General features: G+C 48.7%; 1 protein-coding gene across 2 annotated transcripts; it reads right to left on the reverse strand.

Moving 5' to 3' along the window:
- Positions 1-17,413, reverse strand: LOC118789794 (prolyl 4-hydroxylase subunit alpha-1-like). Of its 2 annotated transcripts, XM_036546436.1 has the most exons (16): positions 17,343-17,413; positions 13,712-13,809; positions 12,410-12,506; positions 12,063-12,214; positions 11,259-11,396; positions 10,774-11,013; positions 10,261-10,448; positions 9,656-9,832; positions 7,423-7,493; positions 6,747-6,812; positions 3,133-3,232; positions 2,755-2,808; positions 2,306-2,371; positions 1,729-1,797; positions 1,496-1,592; positions 1-521 (listed from the first exon to the last, which is right to left on the reverse strand). In XM_036546436.1, the coding sequence occupies exons 1-16, from the start codon at positions 17,369-17,371 to the stop codon at positions 448-450; spliced, it is 1,716 nt and encodes a 571-aa protein (XP_036402329.1). In that variant the 5' UTR covers positions 17,372-17,413; the 3' UTR covers positions 1-447. The 2 variants fall into 2 exon arrangements, with proteins under 2 accessions (XP_036402329.1, XP_036402328.1); XM_036546435.1 differs by lacking the exon at positions 6,747-6,812.
- Between the last annotated feature and the right edge of the window lie 3,420 nt (positions 17,414-20,833).

Here is a 20,833-nt window from a genome sequence, read left to right on the forward strand (position 1 = left end):
AGAGAGAGAGGGTCAGAGGGGACAGAGAGAGAATTCAGACAGACGGAAGGACAGTGGACAGATAGCAAAATGAGATGGGCAGCTGTATGGGGGGACAGTTTGAGTGTGTTGTATGAGGGGGCAGAGAGGGGCAGCGTAACAGTTGTGTTGTTGAGTGGTATAGAGACCAGCCCACATTCACCTCCAGTCAGCGTCTCTGCTGTGGTGATCTGGCTGAAGTTTCACATGGGCACAAGAGTGATGTACAATGCACGGGGACAGACACACGGACACGCAAGTGTCACGCTCCAAAGACCTGCTATTTAAGGTCTGAAGGATTGTGGGAAACGACAGCTGATCCTGGTCTCAGGGGTGGGGTGGAGGGAGACACAGTTCATAGGCTGATGGTGCAGGGTCTGAGGATCCAGGGTCCTGGGGTCTTCAGGGAAAGGGGGGGGTCACAGACCCTCATCGATCCACCTCCTGGAGGCCACATGGTCGTCTAAACTCCTGCCCGCGCTCATGGATCCATTTATTGGATACTGGAGAAGGAGAGAAGAGCGTCAGAGCACAGGCCAGCTCAGTGTGACATCACGTATTAAAGGCCCTGCTGTGAGCACAGGGTTGCAGTAACCACTGCGATTCGGTAACGACTGCGATTCAGTACCCACTGCGATTCATTAACCACTGCGATTCAGAAACCACTGCGATTCAGTAACGACTGCGATTCAGTAACCACTGCGATTCAGTAACAACCGCGATTCAGTAACGACTGCGATTCGGTAACGACTGCGATTCAGTAACCACTGTGATTCGGTAACGACTGCGATTCAGTAACAACCGCGATTCAGTAACCACTGCGATTCAGTAACCACTGCGATTCAGTAACAACCGCGATTCAGTAACGACTGCGATTCAGTACCCACTGCGATTCAGTAACCACTGCGATTCAGAAACCACTGCGATTCAGTAACGACTGCGATTCAGTAACCACTGCGATTCAGTAACAACCGCGATTCAGTAACGACTGCGATTCGGTAACGACTGCGATTCAGTAACCACTGTGATTCGGTAACGACTGCGATTCAGTAACAACCGCGATTCAGTAACCACTGCGATTCAGAAACCACTGCGATTCGGTAACGACTGCGATTCAGTAACCACTGCGATTCAGTAACAACCGCGATTCAGTAACGACTGCGATTCAGTAACCACTGCGATTCAGTAACAACCGCGATTCAGTAACGACTGCGATTCAGTAACCACTGCGATTCAGTAACGACTGCGATTCAGAAACCACTGCGATTCAGAAACCACTGCGATTCGGTAACGACTGCGATTCAGTAACCACTGCGATTCAGTAATGACTGCAATTCGGAGAACTCGGGGTACGAGGCTGCGATTCGGCTTTGAAGCGCTCGGGGTACGAGGCTGTGATTCGGCTTTGGAGCGCTCGGGTTATGAGGCTGTGGTATGTACAGTGAGGAGCAGTAGTGGGTGAGTGGGAGAAACTCACCCCATTTATTTCCCACCAGGACAGGACAGGCCGCGTGCCGTGTGCTGTAGTCTCCTTCCCCACTGGGAAACAGGTTATACCAGAACACTGCTGTACCCTGCAACACACACATTAACAATCACCACCCTGAGGATTAACATCATACACACACACACACACACACACACACACACAAACACACACGTACACGCACATATGCACTCACAGACACACAGACCTTTGTTCAGTGTTACCTTTTTGGGCCACACTGCAGCGCCCACATCTGGGAATACTGTGGCTCCGCCTGCTGCGACATCACTCATCTACAGCAGAGAAGAACACAGAGTCAGCGAGGACTGAAGAGAAGCGTGCAGCCTGCACACAGCGGCAAGGCGCCGCTCACGTCCTCCTCACAAACCCCACAAACGCCACAAACCCCACAAACCCCACAAACCCCACAACCCCCACAAACCCCACAACCCCCACAAACGCCACCCGCGTGACACTGTGCCATGGCGCCTGTGCCATGAATGTGGGACAGCAGACAGGAACGGGGGCTGAAAGGGGACAGAGAGCAGCGGGAGGAGCCGCAGAGCAGAGACTCTGAGACACGACTGAATTCACATGGAATTCTGACTGGCAGAAGCCTTTCAGTTTCAACAGCCAGAGGGCGCCAGAGCTGCAATCTGGGATAAACTGCCTATCAGAGAGTCTGTTTCAGGGAGCAGGACATGGCGATTGGGGTGAGCTGCCTATCAGAGAGTCTGTTTCAGGGAGCAGGACATGGCGATTGGGGTGAGCTGCCTATCAGAGAGTTTCAGAGCCACTCACATAGAAGAGCCAGGTTGCAATGCGATTCCCTGTGCCCAGCTCTTTAAAGGCATCTGGTTCATCCTTCTGTGGAGAAACACAAGGGTCACAGTGAGTGACACTGTTTATGGTCACATCACCTGCATTTCAGATTCCATTCACCTGTACTACAAACAGCTCTGCTGCATGCGCACGCACACACAGACACACACACACACACACACACACACACACACACACACACACACGCTCACATACACACACAGACACACACACACACACACACACACACACACACACACACACACACATACACTCACACACACACGCTCACACACACACACATGCACACACACACGCACACACACACACACACACACACATACACACACTGACACACACACACACACACACATACACAAATGTTCCCACCCTACAGAAGCAGGTGGGATGGGTCAGTGTCCACTCACCCGTCCAAAATCAAAGTGAGGCTCATACTGCCCTCCCACACCATAATTCGCCACCTGTGGACAGAAATAGAAAAGATATAAATAAGAGACAGACAGAAAGGAGGGAAGAAAGACAGAAAAAGTGTGAGAGAGAGTTAAACGTAGGCAAAAAGAGAGAGACAGAGGGAGAGAGAAAGAGAGAGATGCAGAATGACCCCAATGTCTCCACTCAGAGATATAAGAGAGATGAGCCCTACAGTGTTATCATAGTCAACTGACTTTAAAAGCTAAAGCGCCACTTCGTGTTCACAGCACAGCGTACAGCGGGCGTTAGCCCTGCCCCCGCCCGCCGTCCCCTCGCAGACGCAGACGCAGGCGCAGACGCAGACGCAGGCGCACCTGCAGCTCCTCGGCGGTGTTCATGTCCAGCCCGGTCAGGTCCTCTATGCGCTGGTTAATCCGAGCCACCACCGGGTGCTCATCGCCCGTCAGCCACGCGCTGCAGCAGGGGAGGAAAGGGTTGAACAGAGACAGAGACACCAGCATCAGGGCTTCCACCCAGCACAGGTCAGATATAAACAAACAGTCTGGACTAAATAAGCTACATTTCCAACATAACCATTACCCCAGTGCAGGCAGGGAGAGGTATGCAGGAATTCTGAATGTAAACAGATGTCTACTCTGTGTTGACTGAAATTCTAGTGAAATTTTAGTGTACACACCCCTCCCCCACCTTTAAATTTCCTGAATGAGCTCTTTATGCAGATGCATGAACAAACACACACATTTAGAATGAAGGTCCCTGTTGCTGTTTCATGTTGTTATTTACCACACAGGGCCAGTTAAATGGGGTGTTAAATATTACGTATTAAGTGGGCCAGTGGCTTGCATGCAATTCTAACGGTTAAAAAAGATCAAGAGGGAATGAGAGCATCAGGCAGAGGGGGTCAGAGGGACTCAGGGGGAGTCAGAGGGTCTCAGGGGGAGTCAGAGGGACTCAGGGGGAGTCAGAGGGTCTCAGGGGGAGTCAGAGAGACTCAGGGGGAGTCAGAGGGTCTCAGGGGGAGTCAGAGGGTCTCAGGGGGAGTCAGAGGGACTCAGGGGGAGTCAGGGGGAGGCAGGGGGAGTCAGAGGGACTCAGGGGGAGTCAGGGGGAGGCAGGGGGATTCAAAGGGAGGCAGAGGAGAGAATTGGGGGCAGCAGCCAAACAGGATGTCGAATCAGCTGCGGGATGGGGAGCAGATGTGTGAGCGCTGACGTCTCTCCCGGGTGCGTCTGTGCAACGTGCCAGTGGACACGTTCACACTCTCAGCGCTTACATCCCTTTTCACCACAAACCTCCTTACATGGCCACACCCATCTCTCTCTGACCACACCCCTGACTCTCCCCTGCCTCAGATTATGCTCCACAGGCCAGACCACTGCACGGGGGCCTGCTGGTCATATTAACCTTTACTGATCATTACATCCCTGCCACCACACACACACACACACTCACATACATACACACACACACACACACACACACACACACACACACACACACACACTCACATATACACACACACACACACACTCAGACAGACAGACACACACACACCATACACACACACACACACAGACACACATACACACACACACACACACACACAGACACACACACACAAGCCTGCACTGTGCAACCTTCAGCTGTATGTACAGTATCTCTCACCATCATTCTCTCTGTGCCATTCTGTGTCTCTCTGCAACTCTTCTCTTTATCTCTGCATCTTTATCTTTATCTCTTTATCTGCCTCGTTACCTTTGATTATTTAATCATGTACATTTATATCTATCCTTATTTAGTTGCTGGGTTGTTTTTCCCATTATTTGGCAATCACTTTTCTTTGTAGTTGTCTGTAAAACCATTTTTTATGAAGGGTACAACAGTAAATGAACTCTGATTAACCAATTCAGTGACTGTTTATTCATGGTTACATGAAGTGTGCTATGATGTGTAATTTTTTGCAGTTGCGGCTCTAAGAAACAGTCCTGTTTAAAGGCCATAGAGGAGCCAAAGCACAGCTCCACACATCCGCACTGTCCGCCCTGCCCTTTCCCCGCCTACATTCTGCAATTTACCACTTATTTCTGCTGCAGAATAAAATTCCATTTTCAATCCTGTCCATGGGAACAAACAAAAGAGACTCCTTTCAATTAAAAATTTTATGTAATTTGTCATTTGTAATGTAATGTAATAAATAAACAAGCTAAAACAGGATGGAAAACACAGGAAAACGCTGAATTGAATAATCTAGGAAACATTGGACAGGCTTGCTTTGGTTTATTTCCTACATTGTTTAGTGTGACTTTGCTTCATTTTCATAGCTTTATTGCAGATGTTTCTACTGAATAATAGAAAATAAGTGTTTATCATGTGTGAGTAACTTGGTTTTTTTGTATGCTGAAAGCGTTTCTATGGAGATCTTACACAGCTTTATATGGTCTACACCGTAACCACAGAACCTTCAGAGAGGAACACTTTTGTTCTCAGGAAGTGAGTTCAGAGGGGTGTATGTGGACTTGCCCCAAATCTGCCATATAACCCTGAAATACACACACACACTCTCAGACACACACATGCGCACACATATGCGCACACACATCAAGTGTGCTTGCACTCTGTGAGTGGAGCCCTTCAGTCAATCAGATCTACTTGCTACAGCGTGTTTTCCTAGAGTCAGTGGAGGACATACAGACTAAAACCCAGGAAATCAAGGCTGCGGAAAAACCCTGAGCCCAGGTTACACACAGCCACGCCCAGGAGCCTGCATGTGGCCACTGGCAGGCAGACGGACGGACGAGGACTTGGGCTAATGAGGGAGCAGAGAAGAGCCACAGAAACACAGGGAGACTGTGCGGGACGAGAGCGGTATTTTTAGACCTGTAAACTTGCTAAAAAGAGCAAAGAGGGTAAGACTGCTGGTTTTTACCCCTTTATTTAGGTGCCTATAAGGAACCTCGCCCGAAAACTGACGTACTAACAGTTGTACCACCGGTCTAATCAGTCTTGCCTCAGAGGCCTGTGTCCCTCCAGCCAGCAACCAGAGGTGTTTCATCATCTTTAACATCAACTTAAGCGGCTATCAACTGAATAATAGCTTTGCATTGCAGTGCATTATTCATGTAGATTGTAGGTTCTGGAAGTCACATTCACAAACTTCGCTAAATTTCATATAAACATTCAGCCTTGCAGGAAAGAACTGTCTATAGCGCTGTCTGCTCAGGAGCTACTGCCCAAACTCAATAACTCAATTTGAGGTGGGGTTCGTATTTAAGCCTTAGAGAAGCAGCCCACAGGAGGATGGAGGAGCTGTGCCCCTGCAGGGCAGACAGAGCATGTGTCTGGCCTGCACCATCACCAGACACCGGGACAGGCAGAAGCCCCAGCACCATCACCGGACACCGGGACAGGCAGAAGCCCCAGCACCATCACCGGACACCGGGACAGGCAGAAGCCCCAGCACCATCACCGGACACCGGGACAGCCAGAGGCCCCAGCACCCCCAGCAGGCGACCCGGGAATCTCCCCATGCCCCCATCGCATGCTCTTACTGTACCATTTCCCAGACTTCTGTAGAACTTCTGAAACTGAGTAACAGTACACTCTACTAAATGCTAAATGGGAAATCCTGAATAACACTAAATGCTAAATCCTTGTAAATCCATGAAAATATTACCAGATCATGTAAAAGTGTAACACTGAGGTAATTTAGGGAAATTGCCTAACTCAAAGCACATCTTCCTGGAGTCAAACCTGCAACCTCTCCACCACAAGCTCAGTTCTTTAAGGACTGCTCTGTAGAAACGCTACTGTCCCAGGAGCTAAGAGCTCTGAGCTGTCTGAATCGGAGATGGCCCTCACACAGTGTCTGGCCACTGTGTCTCGCAGGCCAGTGGCCAGGGGACTGCATGATGCCAAGGGAGGGACAGGAGCCGGGGACTTCTTACACTGGTGACCTTTGACCCCTTACCTCTTGGAGACTCTGTATTGGGCGGTGGTGAGTTTCCCAGTCTGGGGGTCATGCACAGTGGCGCGACTTAGCTAGTTTCCAGGGAACAGCAACAGAGAGACAGAAAGAGAAATGGAGAGAAACAAAGGAGAGAGAGCCGGTCACAGACTGGCTTTCAACGCAATGCTAAAGCTGGCCAAGCTGGTACAACAGGGACAGCCTCCAGACCCTGACACACCCTGTCACTGCTAACACTCTGCTCAGAACCACAGCAGCCCTGCCCAATTCCACTGGAACCACGGAGAACCAGGCCTGACCGCCCCTGTCGTACCCAGGCCCACAGCCATGATGTTAATACAGGAATTCACCATGGAGGAAGTGAAGTAAAAGCTGTACTTTAATCCCTCCTATGGCTGCATCCAGAGCAGCACCGGCACTCCTGAGCAAGAACAGAGTGATGGGATGGATTCAGCACTATTAACACAGAACTATAATATAATACCACTCAACCACTGCAGCTGCCTCTGTCCAGCTCCAGGGTTTCCTGGCCTGAGCACGTTTGGAGGGGCTTTTGCTGAGGAGTGAGCCGGCCAAAGCATGCGGAGAGGAGGTGGTGGGGGTGGAGTTTGGTGGGGTTATGGAGGCAGGGTTATGTTGATGAGCTGTGATGGCCCCGCCCCACACCTGCAGGCCTTACCTCTTGCTGATCCGGTATTGGGCGGTCTCCAGCACACCTGTGATGGGGTTGGAGATGGTGGCCCTGCGCAGCTGTGGAGCCAACCGGCCGAGAGGAAAGGCGGTTACACAGCACCCACACACTGGCTGCTCCCTGCTGCCGCTCTCAGGGTTAACACCCCACTGCCCCACACCCGCCACTTCTGCGGCTGCCCTGTGCTGTGACCTTAACTCCGCTCCGACTCAACCAGCCTGTGCCACCACGACCACTCTGTGCCACCTCACCTGCCCTGTGCCACCTCACCTGCCCTGTGCTACCTCAGTTACCCTGTGCCACCTCACCTGCCCTGTGCCACCTCACCTGCCCTGTGCCACCACGACCACTCTGTGCCACCTCACCTGCCCTGTGCCACCTCACCTGCCCTGTGCCACCACGACCACTCTGTGCCACCTCACCTGCCCTGTGCCACCTCACCTGCCCTGTGCTACCTCAGTTACCCTGCTCCACACCGCAGCCCAGCCCCCAGCACAGTCCTACAGCAGCACAGATGTGCTGTGAGGCCCTGCATCACCTCTCCCTGTGCCTGCACTCACAGCTACACTGCCCCCCCCCCACACTGATACACTGAGCTAAGCTACACTGCCCCCCCCCCCACACTGATACACTGAGCTAAGCTACACTGCCCCCCCCCACACTGATACACTGAGCTAAGCTACACTGCCCCCCCCCCCCCCCCCGTGATACACTGAGCTAAGCTACACTGCCCCCCCCCCCCCCACACTGATACACTGAGCTAAGCTACACTGCCCCCCCCACACTGATACACTGAGCTAAGCTACACTGCCCCCCCCCACACTGATACACTGAGCTAAGCTACACTGCCCACCCCCCCCACACTGATACACTGAGCTAAGCTACACTGCACCCCTCTCTCCACACTGAGCTAAGCTACACTGCACCCCTCTCTCCACACTGAGCTAAGCTACACTGTGCCCCTCTCTCCACACTGAGCTAAGCTACACTGCACCCCTCTCTCCACACTGAGCTAAGCTACACTGCACCCCTCTCTCCACACTGAGCTAAGCTACACTGTGCCCCTCTCTCCACACTGAGCTAAGCTACATCACACTGCACCCCTCTCTCCACACTGAGCTAAGATACACTGTGCCCCTCTCTCCACACTGAGCTAAGCTACACTGCACCCCTCTCTCCACACTGAGCTAAGATACACTGCACCCCTCTCTCCACACTGAGCTAAGCTACACTGCACCCCTCTCTCCACACTGAGCTAAGATACACTGCACCCCTCTCTCCACACTGAGCTAAGCTACACTGCACCCCTCTCTCCACACTGAGCTAAGCTACACTGCACCCCTCTCTCCACACTGAGCTAAGATACACTGTGCCCCTCTCTCCACACTGAGCTAAGATACACTGCACCCCTCTCTCCACACTGAGCTAAGCTACACTGCACCCCTCTCTCCACACTGAGCTAAGCTACATCACACTGCGCCCCTCTCTCCACACTGAGCTAAGCTACACTGCACCCCTCTCTCCACACTGAGCTAAGCTACATCACACTGCGCCCCTCTCTCCACACTGAGCTAAGCTACACTGCACCCCTCTCTCCACACTGAGCTAAGCTACACTGTGCCCCTCTCTCCACACTGAGCTAAGCTACACTGCACCCCTCTCCACACTGAGCTAAGATACACTGTGCCCTACCCCCGGTTCCCTAGAGTCTTCCTCCAGTTTGAAGCGCAGGCCCCAGGCTCATGACAAAAGCTCATTATGGGATGATCAGACAGCAGTTTGTGCTCGAACACAGCAGGGATTCAGCTCACATCTGAGTGCAGCTGACATTAATCTCCCTGACAGAGCCTGGCAGGCTGCGTGTGTTCACACCTCTGCAGGCAGGACTCACCCCTCACCCCTCACTGTTTGGGAGGTCTCTGAGGGTCTCTGAGTGACCTCTACTTTCCCACAGCAGGAGCAGCAGCTCCTGACCCACAGGGTACACCGGAATGTATATGCACTGCCGAGTTCAATTTCTGTTACCCTCTCCTGGTTGTTCAATGGTATCAGTTAAAAATGCTAAGCAGCTCAGTGTAAATATGCATTTCAAATCCTCAGTAGTGATGTCATGACTCTAGCCTCTAGCCCCGCCCTTATGACCCGCCCTCATGGCCCCACCCCCTGGTCCCGCCCCCATGTCCCCGCTCATGGAACCGCCCTCCCTGGGAGCTGGACTCACCCTGGGTTTCGCCAGCTCCTTGATCTTCGCGATCTCGCTGTCAGTTATGATGTCATGGTAACGGACGATGTGTGGGCGGTCCCACTCATCCTCCAGCTTGATGGGACCCAGCAGGTAGCGGGGGTGGCGGTTGTTGTCAAAGTAACGGCAGGAGAGACGGCGCTGTCTGCGGGGAGTCTGTGGGGAGGGGGAGAGAGAGACTTACACACAATACAATCCACTACACACCTTCACACACGTACAGAAACACTCACACTCCCTCCTGCTGACGGCTGCAGTAAGCTCTGTGTAAGCTCTGTGTGCTTTATTTGATGTGTTTAACTTGACTGCATGACTGGGCAGCTGTTGGCGTGCCAGGCTGGGCAGTGCCAGCGAATTCCAGGGTCCGCGCCAACACCATGCCCGCCAGCGCCTGGGATGAGAGGGACTAAGGAGAGAAACCGTCCTCTCCGAATCTGTGAAGAAGTGTGTGTGTGTGTGTGTGTGTGTGTGTGTGTGTGTGTGTGTGTGAGTGTGAGTGTGTGTGTGAGTGTGTGTGTGTGTGTGTGTGTGAGAGTGTGTGTGTGTGTGTGTGTGTGAGAGTGTGAGATCACTCTGCTCCTCACCAGTTTCACTCCCTCTCCGCGACACAGCTGCTCATACTTCTGCCTCTCTGTGAGGTAGTCATTAGAGCGCCCCCTGCTGGTCTCCGTGTCCCTCTTCTCCCTCTCCTCGCTTTCCTCAGTCTTCCTCTGCTTCTGCAGCTGGTGCTCGAAGTACTTCACATTGCCATTGGCGCGCTGGTGAGCAGGATCTGCAAACACACGGCCACACAGACACGCTGCATTCTCATCTTCAGCCGAAACACACGAGCATCTCTGCCACACTCAGTGTGAGAACAGCTCCTCCTCCGCCATCAGAGCCAGAACCAGCCAAACGCATGCAGGGATACTGTTCTGCAGCCTGTCTGACCTGCATGCACTCTGCCACCACCAGGCATAAAGGCACTCTGAGTCAGAACCTCAGCCTCTGCCTAGTTCAGGTTCCAGCAGTGAAAGAGAGGCTGGTGAAGCCAGCATGCCTCCACTGTCCTGCGTTAAGGGTAAGCTGACCACATTCGCACTGCAGCAGCGGCTCACCCAGTTTGAGCAGCCTCTTGGTCAGCTCCAGGGCCCTCTCCAGCTCCCCCTGCTGGTAGATGGCGTAGCTGAGGTAATCCAGCACAGTGACCTTGTCGATGGGGGACTCCTCGCCCTCATCCAGCTGCTTCAGGGCCTGGGCCATCCACAGCTCCGTGTGGTAATAGTCCACCTCCGTGTAGGCAATTTTTCCCAACTCAAAGCAGTCCTCCACCGTCATGGCGCTTTTGTACCTGACACCTGTGGAGGACACACACACACACACACACACACACACAGTTACTTACAGTTTGGAAAAGTGTAGTTTGGAAACAGTATCCTCTGAAGTACTCTGTAACCGCTTGATTATACTTGGTATGGTGCCTTTTACAAACTGACTGACTGGCTGACTGGCTGATTCGCTGACTGATTGACGGGCAGGCCAGCTGATTGGCTAATTGGCTGATAGTCTGAATGTGTGATTGGCTGAGGTGTGCGTCCCTCACCAGGCAGGTTCCCGGTGGAGATGGTGTTGGAGTCCAGCCGGTAGGTGTCCTGCAGCCTCAGGAGGGCTTTGGCTGCTCCGACCTGGTCCTCATCGTTGGGAAAGTGCTGCCTCTGGGAGGTCAGGTTGGAGATGAAGCCTGGGGGTCAAGAGTCATGATCACATGGACTGCATCAATGATACTCTTCACAGCCTTACCTCACAGCTTGCATAACACGCTCTATGTTCTGTGTCATTCATCATGTATTAAAATAAGCTTCAAAAATCATCTGCGGATAAGTGCCAAATTCTCTGTAGTCTCTCCCTTATTTCCCTTGTTATTCAGGGAACTGAGTTCCCTGTCCAACATACTGCTTTATTCCATTTTTAAAATGAAAATTCTATGCTGATTGCACAATTCCATATGAAAATCTATATCCTACAATTCAGTGATCAGTGATCAGCGACTCTAACTATACCACAAGGTATCTGTAGTATCTGTCTGTAACAGGTGCAGAGAGACCGTGAACAGGGTAAATTATTTGATTTGCTAATGGTCGACTCAGGTAGCTTTAATTTACCATATCATCTAGTTAGAGCTGAGCATGTACTAAAGCTGTTGGTGTTGAGTGCTTTGGTCAGGGGTGCTCCCAAAAGAGATTCAAACCGGCAACCCAGTTATCTAACCCTACTGCACAATGCGGCCCTCTGCTGGCTGTTCCCACTGCTGCAAAGATGCACACCGTGGCAGCAGCCTGGTTGCGTTACTCTGGGAATGAAGCAGGCCTCTGGGTGGAAAGGCAGGGCGTGTCTCTGCAGCTCTGACCGTTGGCCGTGTCCTTGAGCACCAGGCTCTCCAGGGTGCCCCACTCCGTGTTCAGCCTCTTCATCAGCTTAAAGGCGTTGACCGGGTGACCGAGGAAGCCCTCGGGGTCCTCCGTGGCAGTGGCTGTCATCGTGTCCAGCTGCTCCGCCCACCTGGAGACAAACGGGCAGACTGGGGAGTGGGACCGCCCTCCTACAGCTCCATCAGACCGTGCGTCTTACACCATGAACTGAACAAACCCACTCAACCAAACAAACTCACTTAACCGAACATACTCAAAGCCTGACACGTTTAAAGGTGTGTCTGCAGGACTCGGCCTGCAGCCGGTCTCTGGGCGGGTCACTCACTGTTTCACCTGCTCCAGCTTGCTCTCCTCTGCGCGGATGTAGTCCTTCAGAGACGTGACCAGGTCCTTCTCTGTGTACAGCAGGTCGGTCATCTGACCTGCGGGACACCGCCACACCGTCAGGGAGTGGCACAGGAAGACGCCAAGGCCAGTGGAGAGCCGGGAACACAACACCAGGAAAGCTGTCTGTTACTCACACTCTTTTAGTTACTAGTTTATTTTACTGGGAGAAATGCAATTCACATTGACAAACTAAAATAACACAGTTTACAGACGCTTGTAAAATAATGAGCTCAGCCTGGGCTAATAAATGTGACAGCACAGAATTAATAAGAAGAGTACTGATAAAAAATCCTTCTTTAAGAGAAGATATGATGTCATACCATATCCACAGGTGGGCGGAGGAATAACATACACATGACTGTCAAACATATCATGCCAGACTGAATTCATTATTACCATTATTCATTTATACCAAGAACAACCTTCTGAAAAACTGGAAATAAGGGTGAGAGACACTTCAGACAACATATTCACCTCAGGGCAGCGCATTACTTATATGTTATATTAATTTCAGGCAGTATTCAGTGCACTGCTGAGGACTGAAATGTGTTCTTATACAGCTGAATGCATGTACTTAACAGTCTTTGACTTGTGGAAATGATGCTTAAAATGTAGTTTTTCAGGTTTAGTAACAACCACAAACTACAGTGCAGTATGGAGCTTCCTCTCCTCTGGATCAGAGAGGAGGCATCCACCTGATGCTCAGTGGGTATCAATGGCTGAGGCACCAGCAGTGAGGAGCAGTGCCCCCTGGAGGCCACTACTACACCATAGCGGGAGAATGACATCATCAGCTTGCACCGGTGAACCCATTTCTACAGTGTCTGTGGTTTCCGTTTCGGGGTTTCGGTTGCTGCTGTTATTTATCCTGTCTGCACACACTTAGCATTACTGTGACCCAGCTGTGCGTCTGCTGCACAGACTGTAATGCACTAAACTCAGTGAGCTCACAATCACAGACACCGCCGCTGTGTGACAGCAAAGGACAGACAAACCCTGCCTAACACCACCCTCCATACACAGCCAGCTTATTGTTCCATCCATTCAGACATTATCAGGGGTCACCTGCTGTGCATATTACAGACACTGGTGAGATGTAGATGTTAAATAGTTTAAACTCGGAGATTCACGCAGACCAGCGCAGCTTTGAACAGGCAGGACAGCAAGGTGCTTTCTATGAGGAGTGAAGCGAGGGGGGGGTGAGGAGGGAGAGAGAAGAGGAGAGAGGGATAGATCTCACCGATGGAGGTGAAGAAGTCAGTATGAGCAGAAGAGGCCTGGAGTAGACAGCTGAGCACCAGCATACAGCAGAGTTCTCCCAGAACCATCCTGGACACTCTGCAAGAAAGAGAGGGAGAGACATTAGACTTAGACACACACAGACAGACAGACAGATACACACGCACAGACAGACAGACAGGCAGACACACACACACACACACACACGCACACTACATTACATTATTGGCATTTAGCAGACACTCTTATCCAGAGACTTACAGCAATCACACGTTTTACAATGTTATCCATTTGTACAGCTGGATATTTTACTGAGGCAATTGTGGGTTAAGTACCTTGCCCAAGGGTACAGCAGCAGTGCTACCGTGGGGAATCGAACCAGCAACCTTTCAGTTACGAGTCCTGCTCCTGCTACATCCTCCTCCTATGCTACACTGCTGCCCACACATACCAAATTAACTCACCAAACTAACTCACCTGCTCAGTCATTTCCACAGCCAAACTAACTCACGTGCTCACTCATTTACACAGCCAAACTAACTCACCTGCTCACTCATTTACACAGCCAAACTAACTCACCTGCTCACTCATTTACACAGCCAAACTAACTCACCTGCTCACTCCTCCCCACTAACAAACTACCGCACACCTGCTCTTTCTCATAGCATAACCGAACAGGGAAATTTCAGTGACCTGAGGCAGATGATCTGTATGGAATTTAATGTTAAGTCTGTGATAAAGAGAGGAATTCCAGCTCAGTCAGAGTGAGACGGAGGGAGTGCCTCCAACACTCCACATTTAAAGCTTAAACTCTGCATTTCTACCCCACAGGACCCACAGCAGTAATAATTATGGATAACCAAAACAGAGTGCAGACATGCTTACAATATTAATGAGCCGTATCTGCCACTCATGCAAAGGTCAGCAGACGCCTCTCCATTTCCCTCCTGGTGACAGCCACAGCCCCACCCTGCTGGCGTACAGCAGCGGTGCAAGCACAGGCAAGCCCGCCCAAACGCCTGCCTCCGCCAAGCCAGTGACGCCTCTCTGCTCTCAGAGATCACACTGATAACTGAAAACCCCCCACGCTCACACCAACGAGACCTTATCTGGGGTTTGGCTTGGAGGAAAGGAGGAGGGTGTACCTAATATTGGGCAAAAATTGGCCTGGAAAGTTCAGCACGCAGCACTGTGACTAAAGGTACTATTGGAACAGAGAGATGCCCATGGCCTACCACGTCCAGCCCAATTTCAGCATCTCAGCAGGAAATCAGAGGTCAGTGGTTATGACCCACACATGACCCTAAACAGCCCCAGACGAGAACTGCCAGAGCTCTCTCATAGCTATTGTCAGGGGCTATCACTCTGGTCAGCCAATCATAGCAAAGAGGCACAGAAGGGACCAATGCCCATCAACCTGGTAATGTCACACAGAACCAGGAGGAATGATCTCAGGGCGTGACCCTGTGGCCTGGAACTGCAGACAGGGTCAAATCTGAACACCGGGGACACCGATGAGTGCTTACAGACAGCTTCATTCGCTAATCCAGGTGTAGCTGTGTGTTTTACTAACCTGCCGTCTTGCACTTGCACACCTGACACTCATGCAGTCCAGACAGATACAGCTGCTTCCTGTGTCCTTTGGCACAAGACTGAACCTATTAGGCCTGCAGTGAACGTGTTTCTAATGTTAAGTTAAAAGACCTCTTTCACAGACATACAGTACAAATATAATCTCCCCATGTAGAGACTAGCAGAAACACACAAGTGGGTTCAGCTACTTTGTCCTACAGAAGATGGTATTGGCCTCATTTTAAAAAGGTAAGACGTGCAGAAAACGACCAGAAATAAACCTAAAACTAATGGATACACTTACTGTTAAAAACAAAATTCACAAAATATGTTTTCATAGCCACCTGTTTATGTCTGTTCAATTTCCAGTTTGAATTTTTTTATTTACTAATTTGTTTGAATATATAAGAATTCCAGAAGCGTAGGATGGGAAATCTGGTATGCTGCACTTTAACTCATCATTGTGGAAGGCAGCCTAAGCCTCGCCTCACTGCGCGGCCGCTGCCAACACGTGTCCTCAAACGGCCACAGAGCAGAGGGGTCCTGAGCTTTCAGCCTGACGTCGGCCGATGCAGAGAGATCCTGCAGAACTTGCTTTTGTTGACAGAACCGTGATTTATGGGTAACAATGTCGCTGTTTAAACCGCCTCCGGCTTCCGTAAAGTCCTGGATATGCAGTGCCCGGAGAACAGTTTACTGTAACTGAAGCTTTTAAAAAATACACGTAATAGATTTATCATGTGGGATCCCGCACCTTCACCCCACAGGACTTTACAGTGGTTATGGGGATATTGCCTAAATATTGCCAAAAATGTGCTGACAATGTCCCTTTGTCACTAAATCACAATCTCAAACAGCAGTACACCAAACAGTAGTACTATACACTGTACAAATAGTACAGATACTATTAGATACCCAATAACGTACACTTCCCATCGCCGTTTCAGCTATCGCTGTAAGTTTAAAAGGGAGACTTACAGCAAAGTAGGTGAACTGACTATACACAATAAAGCTAGACTGAAATAAACATGTAAGTTTGACTGTAGACGGCTTTGAAGAATAATTAGCAAATTAGTCTCCAGTAATCCGTCATTCAGAGGACGGGAAGAGGACTGCCACGTCTGCGCCCCACCCGCACAGAGATTCTCGGAGCACCCGGATAACCCCCCTCCCACAAAAACGCCGTTTGGGATGTTAGTAACTTTATCACAAAACGTCCCACAACTGAACTGTTAGAGGATATGGGAAACACAGGTTACTCCTGGACTGAACCTGCAGACTGTCAGCCTGAACCTTGTAAATTATAAACGCTGGTGCGCGGCAACTTCTGTGTCTTTTCTACAACTCTGTTGCAAATTAAGAATTAATAAGCAATATCATCTATTATTGGAAAGAAGTTCATCCTGATGTAAACTTTACTTTAACTATGACGGCTGATTTTTATTTAAGTTTTGATAAGAACATAGCTACTAATTGAGAACTAAATTTAAAATACCACTAAAACAATCTGCCTCCAAAACGGATGGTTCGCCATCTACATATGGACTACGTTTTTACCGTCAGTGAATGTGATAGCTTGCTATGGGGAACAGTCAAATCCCAGGTGTGTATCAAATCCCAGGTGTGTGTGTGTATACACACACATGTGCGCGTGTGGGGATATTGAAAGCGTGTCAGGCTATCTACATCAACACAATTTCAATAAACTGTTCTAAACTGTATATATTAAAAAAAAAACTGTTGTAAGCGAAAACTATAATAATAATAACAATAATAATAACAATAATAATAATAATAATAATTTTTAAAATAAAAACTTTTCTTCCGATGTCTCTTCGAGTGCTGGCTTTTCCTAGTATTCCTGTGAAGGTACAGAGCCAATATGATGAAAATGCTGCATCCTTGGTATCTGCCGAGAAAGTACCAACACTGCGAGCTCAAGCCTTTCTAGGTGCTTTCCCTGTTAGCTATAAGTTTGTATCACTTTTGCTTAAAAAGTAGCAGTTACCGCAGCACCAGTAGAAACAGTAGCTCTGATTCGTAGGGTGATTGGTTCTTACCTTACGATTTTGACTTCTGCAAAAGTCATGTCACTGCAACACCGGCGAGTAGTGTAGCTCTTCAGACGCCACTTCCCTGACTGCCTTCACTGCCGTGTGCCTGCGGAGTCCGCGGAGTCGCACTTACTGCGCCTCGGTCGTGGATAACTCCACTTCGTCTCCTGCCTGCATGCCGCCATCTGGCGGTTTAATGCACGGGCCGTACGTGCAGGAGATCACACACTCCGCAGGCTGGGCAGTCCCAAAAGCACACGCATTGAGCATGCGTTCGCAAACTCGCATCTCCGTGGCAGAATTCTCCCACTCATTCCGCTGCGTCATTTTCCTCTTTGAGTAGTTCTGCTTCAGCACTTCAGAGAAGAGCTTACGCTACACGTGTACAGCAGCCTAGAGTCTTGCACTGAGATAACTGGAGAGTAGTTTAATACGACAGCAGAATGGTATGTCAATGCAAAAAGGGACACGCACACACACATCAAAAAAGACACTTTCAACTTTCAGTTTTATTCATCTGAGTGCATGTGCTTTGTCTGTTAAAGAAATTTCTTGAACTTTAGAGAAACGTAAGAAAACTGTGTGACCCTCAGTTATAACGGGAAGTTGTGGACTGGAGTAACCTATCCAGTATTTGTGTGCCTTGCCAAGGTTTAATTTAGAGAGCAGTATGAAAATTTCAGAATAATCAATGAATTCAGAAGCAGGGTAAGGAGTAAAAATGGATTAACAAATAAATCACAAAAACTGAACATGCCAATTCCCACAGCAGAGTCCATAATCAAGATGTGCAAAGTTACTGGACTGTAATACTAATGATATATCATTGGAAAATATCATTCAGATATAAACGCTACCACTAGCTTCCATTGCAGAGTTTTAATGAAGAGGAAACGCCATGCCACAAAAAGCAGGGCGGATCTGTCAACCCCTTAGTCATAATAACAAAGTTAGGAATAGGGTTAGGGTTATGGTTAGGGCTAGGGTTAGGTTGCTTTTATTTATGGGAAATATGGATTCAACTGCATGACAGGACAATCCTGGCTAACAACCTGGTACCTTGGGAAAAGAGGTCCAAACTGGATTAAAATAGTAATAATGCAAAATAAACAGCTCCCTCACTAAGAGATGGAGAGAGAGAGAAAGAAAGAGAGAGGGAGAGAGAGAGAGGGAGAGAGAGAGAGAGAGAGAGAGAGAGAAAGAGAGAGAGAATGAGCATACCTGTGGATGGAGCTCTTCTGATGACAGGAAAGTAAATAGAACACTCTGTTGAAGCGCACAGTTTCAAAAGAAGCACTGCAGACCTCTTTTGTGATATTTTGGAATTTTTTTAATAAAATCAAATATAGTCCATTACAGGTATCATTATCAAACTATATCCATGGTAAAACAAAGTAAAAAGGTGTGTCGGTATAAATTGTCAGTATGCCAATATATCCGTATGATGGGTTAATATGAGAGTTTATGGATCTGGAGAGATTCCCTCTGGGGGCAGGAGAGAGGTATGGGGTTGCTTCAGTGCAAATAAAGACCATCATGTAACACAAGAAGGAGCAGCCTACACAGCTAGAGGAGTCAAATCACTCTCTCTACCTTTATTTATGGATAGGGCACAATCTACAAATTATCAAAAATATCCCCAGATGAATGTCTTTTATGTTCACTGAACATAAACCTTTTTTTTAATTCAGATGGTCATTAAACTCCAATACCATGGCATTTCTGAACAGAAATGGAATGATGATTCCAACCTGTTCTGACTCCCTGGTAAGTAATAAATGCACCCATTCAGTCAGATCACACTGCATCTATAATACCTTCAATTCATGTATGTTGGGACTGACATTACTGGATAAACTTGAGCATCCATCACAATATCCATCTAAAAAAATCCAGAGTCTGTCGTGAACCTCAGGGAAAATCCCAGCCAAGAGTGGCAATAAAGGTTACAGTTTACAGTTACTCACTTGAGACAAAAATAAATCTGGTTAATATTCCCTTCTCTTTAGAAAGGGCCTCTTCTGACGCTAAAATTAAAGGGTCTGGAGTGTAAAATAGCACCCGGTCTTCTGTAATCTATTGAACATTTTTCAGCTGATAGGCAGCAGGGATCTGTTTCCAGGAATATTTTGTGTCGGTATATTTGTCTGGTGTGATTTACAGAGCTGGTGTTCAAAACCATGCAGATCTTTTAATTTAACATAACTGATAACTATCAGGAGGGCCTCTTTTTACAGATACACTCTCTGGATATATCTGCCTGATGTCAGGTAAAAAGCAAGTAATTTAGTACGAACTGTGCCACTGAGTCCCTCATTACCAACTCTGTACAACCCCCTTGGAAACATTTATTTTGTATTCAATATAACTGAAAGTGGAAATTAGAAATTTAAACAGTTGTAAAAAGAATGGGCTTATTATGCTCAGAAAGAAACAGTAAAAAGATGTTTAAGAAACTCATTGCTTTTCATTGGCTTTGTAATTGACCTTTGGTATAAAAACTGCTGTGTAGCAATGGCATGCAGCAAGCTATAGACAGAAACTTAGAAACTGAAGTGTTCCTTGCGGATTGACTAGTATTGACATAAAAAAGTGTCAGATGAGAGAGGCCTGTATCCACAGTTCCTGGATACAGATACCACATTGCCATGTTTCAGGGTGCAGTTTGGTACTTTCCCAGCTGCAAAAATAAAAATACAACCACCGTGGCTCTTCCTTTACAGAAACTCAACATTATATTTTATCTTTGTTGTTGTCAGATTTAGATTACACCGTTGGTTCACAACCTTTTCTTCGAGTTCTTATGTATCCCATTCATTTCTAAACCCATGACATCCATCTCATAATATATTCCTGCTGCCGCTGCCCTCTAACTGATAAAATCCAAACTGTGATTTGACAGGGCTTTAGAGCTAAGAAACAGCTCACAGGCACCATACAGATATCGGATTGGGCTTCTGTTTTAATGTTCCTGTGTAGTTTTGTTATTCATCTAAAAAATGTGTACAAAAAGCTTACACTTGCATTGTGGACTTATTTATTTGCGGACATGTTGGAAATGATGAAAATCACTGTGGGAATTATACCCAAGCTCAGTGACGTAGCGAACGAGCAGGCCATGAATGCAGGCGTGGGGGAAAGCGCAGTGCTGGGAGGGCCCTGAAGTCATAGTTGGCTAATCCTGGATCTTGATAGCACACGAACGATATGCACATTAGTAATATTGCTCAATGCAATGTCATGAGCAGCTGTGCTATGAACTTAGTAATGTAGCTAAAACACCAAAGCAACACCTCTCTGCAGTGTGTGGGGCTGCTAAGCGGCTGGCAGTTAGGAAAGCTCCTGCGGTGTGTGGGGCTGGTAAATGAAATAACTCCAGCTGCCTATGAGCGCCCGGGGATGCACACAGCTTGCGGTCATTTCAGGCATTCAAAACCAGTGTAAGATTAAGACGAAGACAAGGTGAATGCCAGTTAATGCTACATCCAAAAGTGACA

Source organism: Megalops cyprinoides, chromosome 15 (assembly GCF_013368585.1).
Source record: "Megalops cyprinoides isolate fMegCyp1 chromosome 15, fMegCyp1.pri, whole genome shotgun sequence".
NCBI lineage: Eukaryota > Metazoa > Chordata > Actinopteri > Elopiformes > Megalopidae > Megalops > Megalops cyprinoides.

Coding starts and splice junctions, on each gene's coding strand:
- LOC118789794 (XM_036546436.1), bottom strand. CDS start 17,371: ATGACTTTTGCAGAAGTCAAAATCGTAAG. Junction 13,810..17,342: donor GCAGAAGTCAAAATCGTAAG/GTAAGAACCAAT, acceptor TCTTTCTTGCAG/AGTGTCCAGGATGGTTCTGG. Junction 2,372..2,754: donor CTCACTTTGATTTTGGACGG/GTGAGTGGACAC, acceptor GTTTCTCCACAG/AAGGATGAACCAGATGCCTT.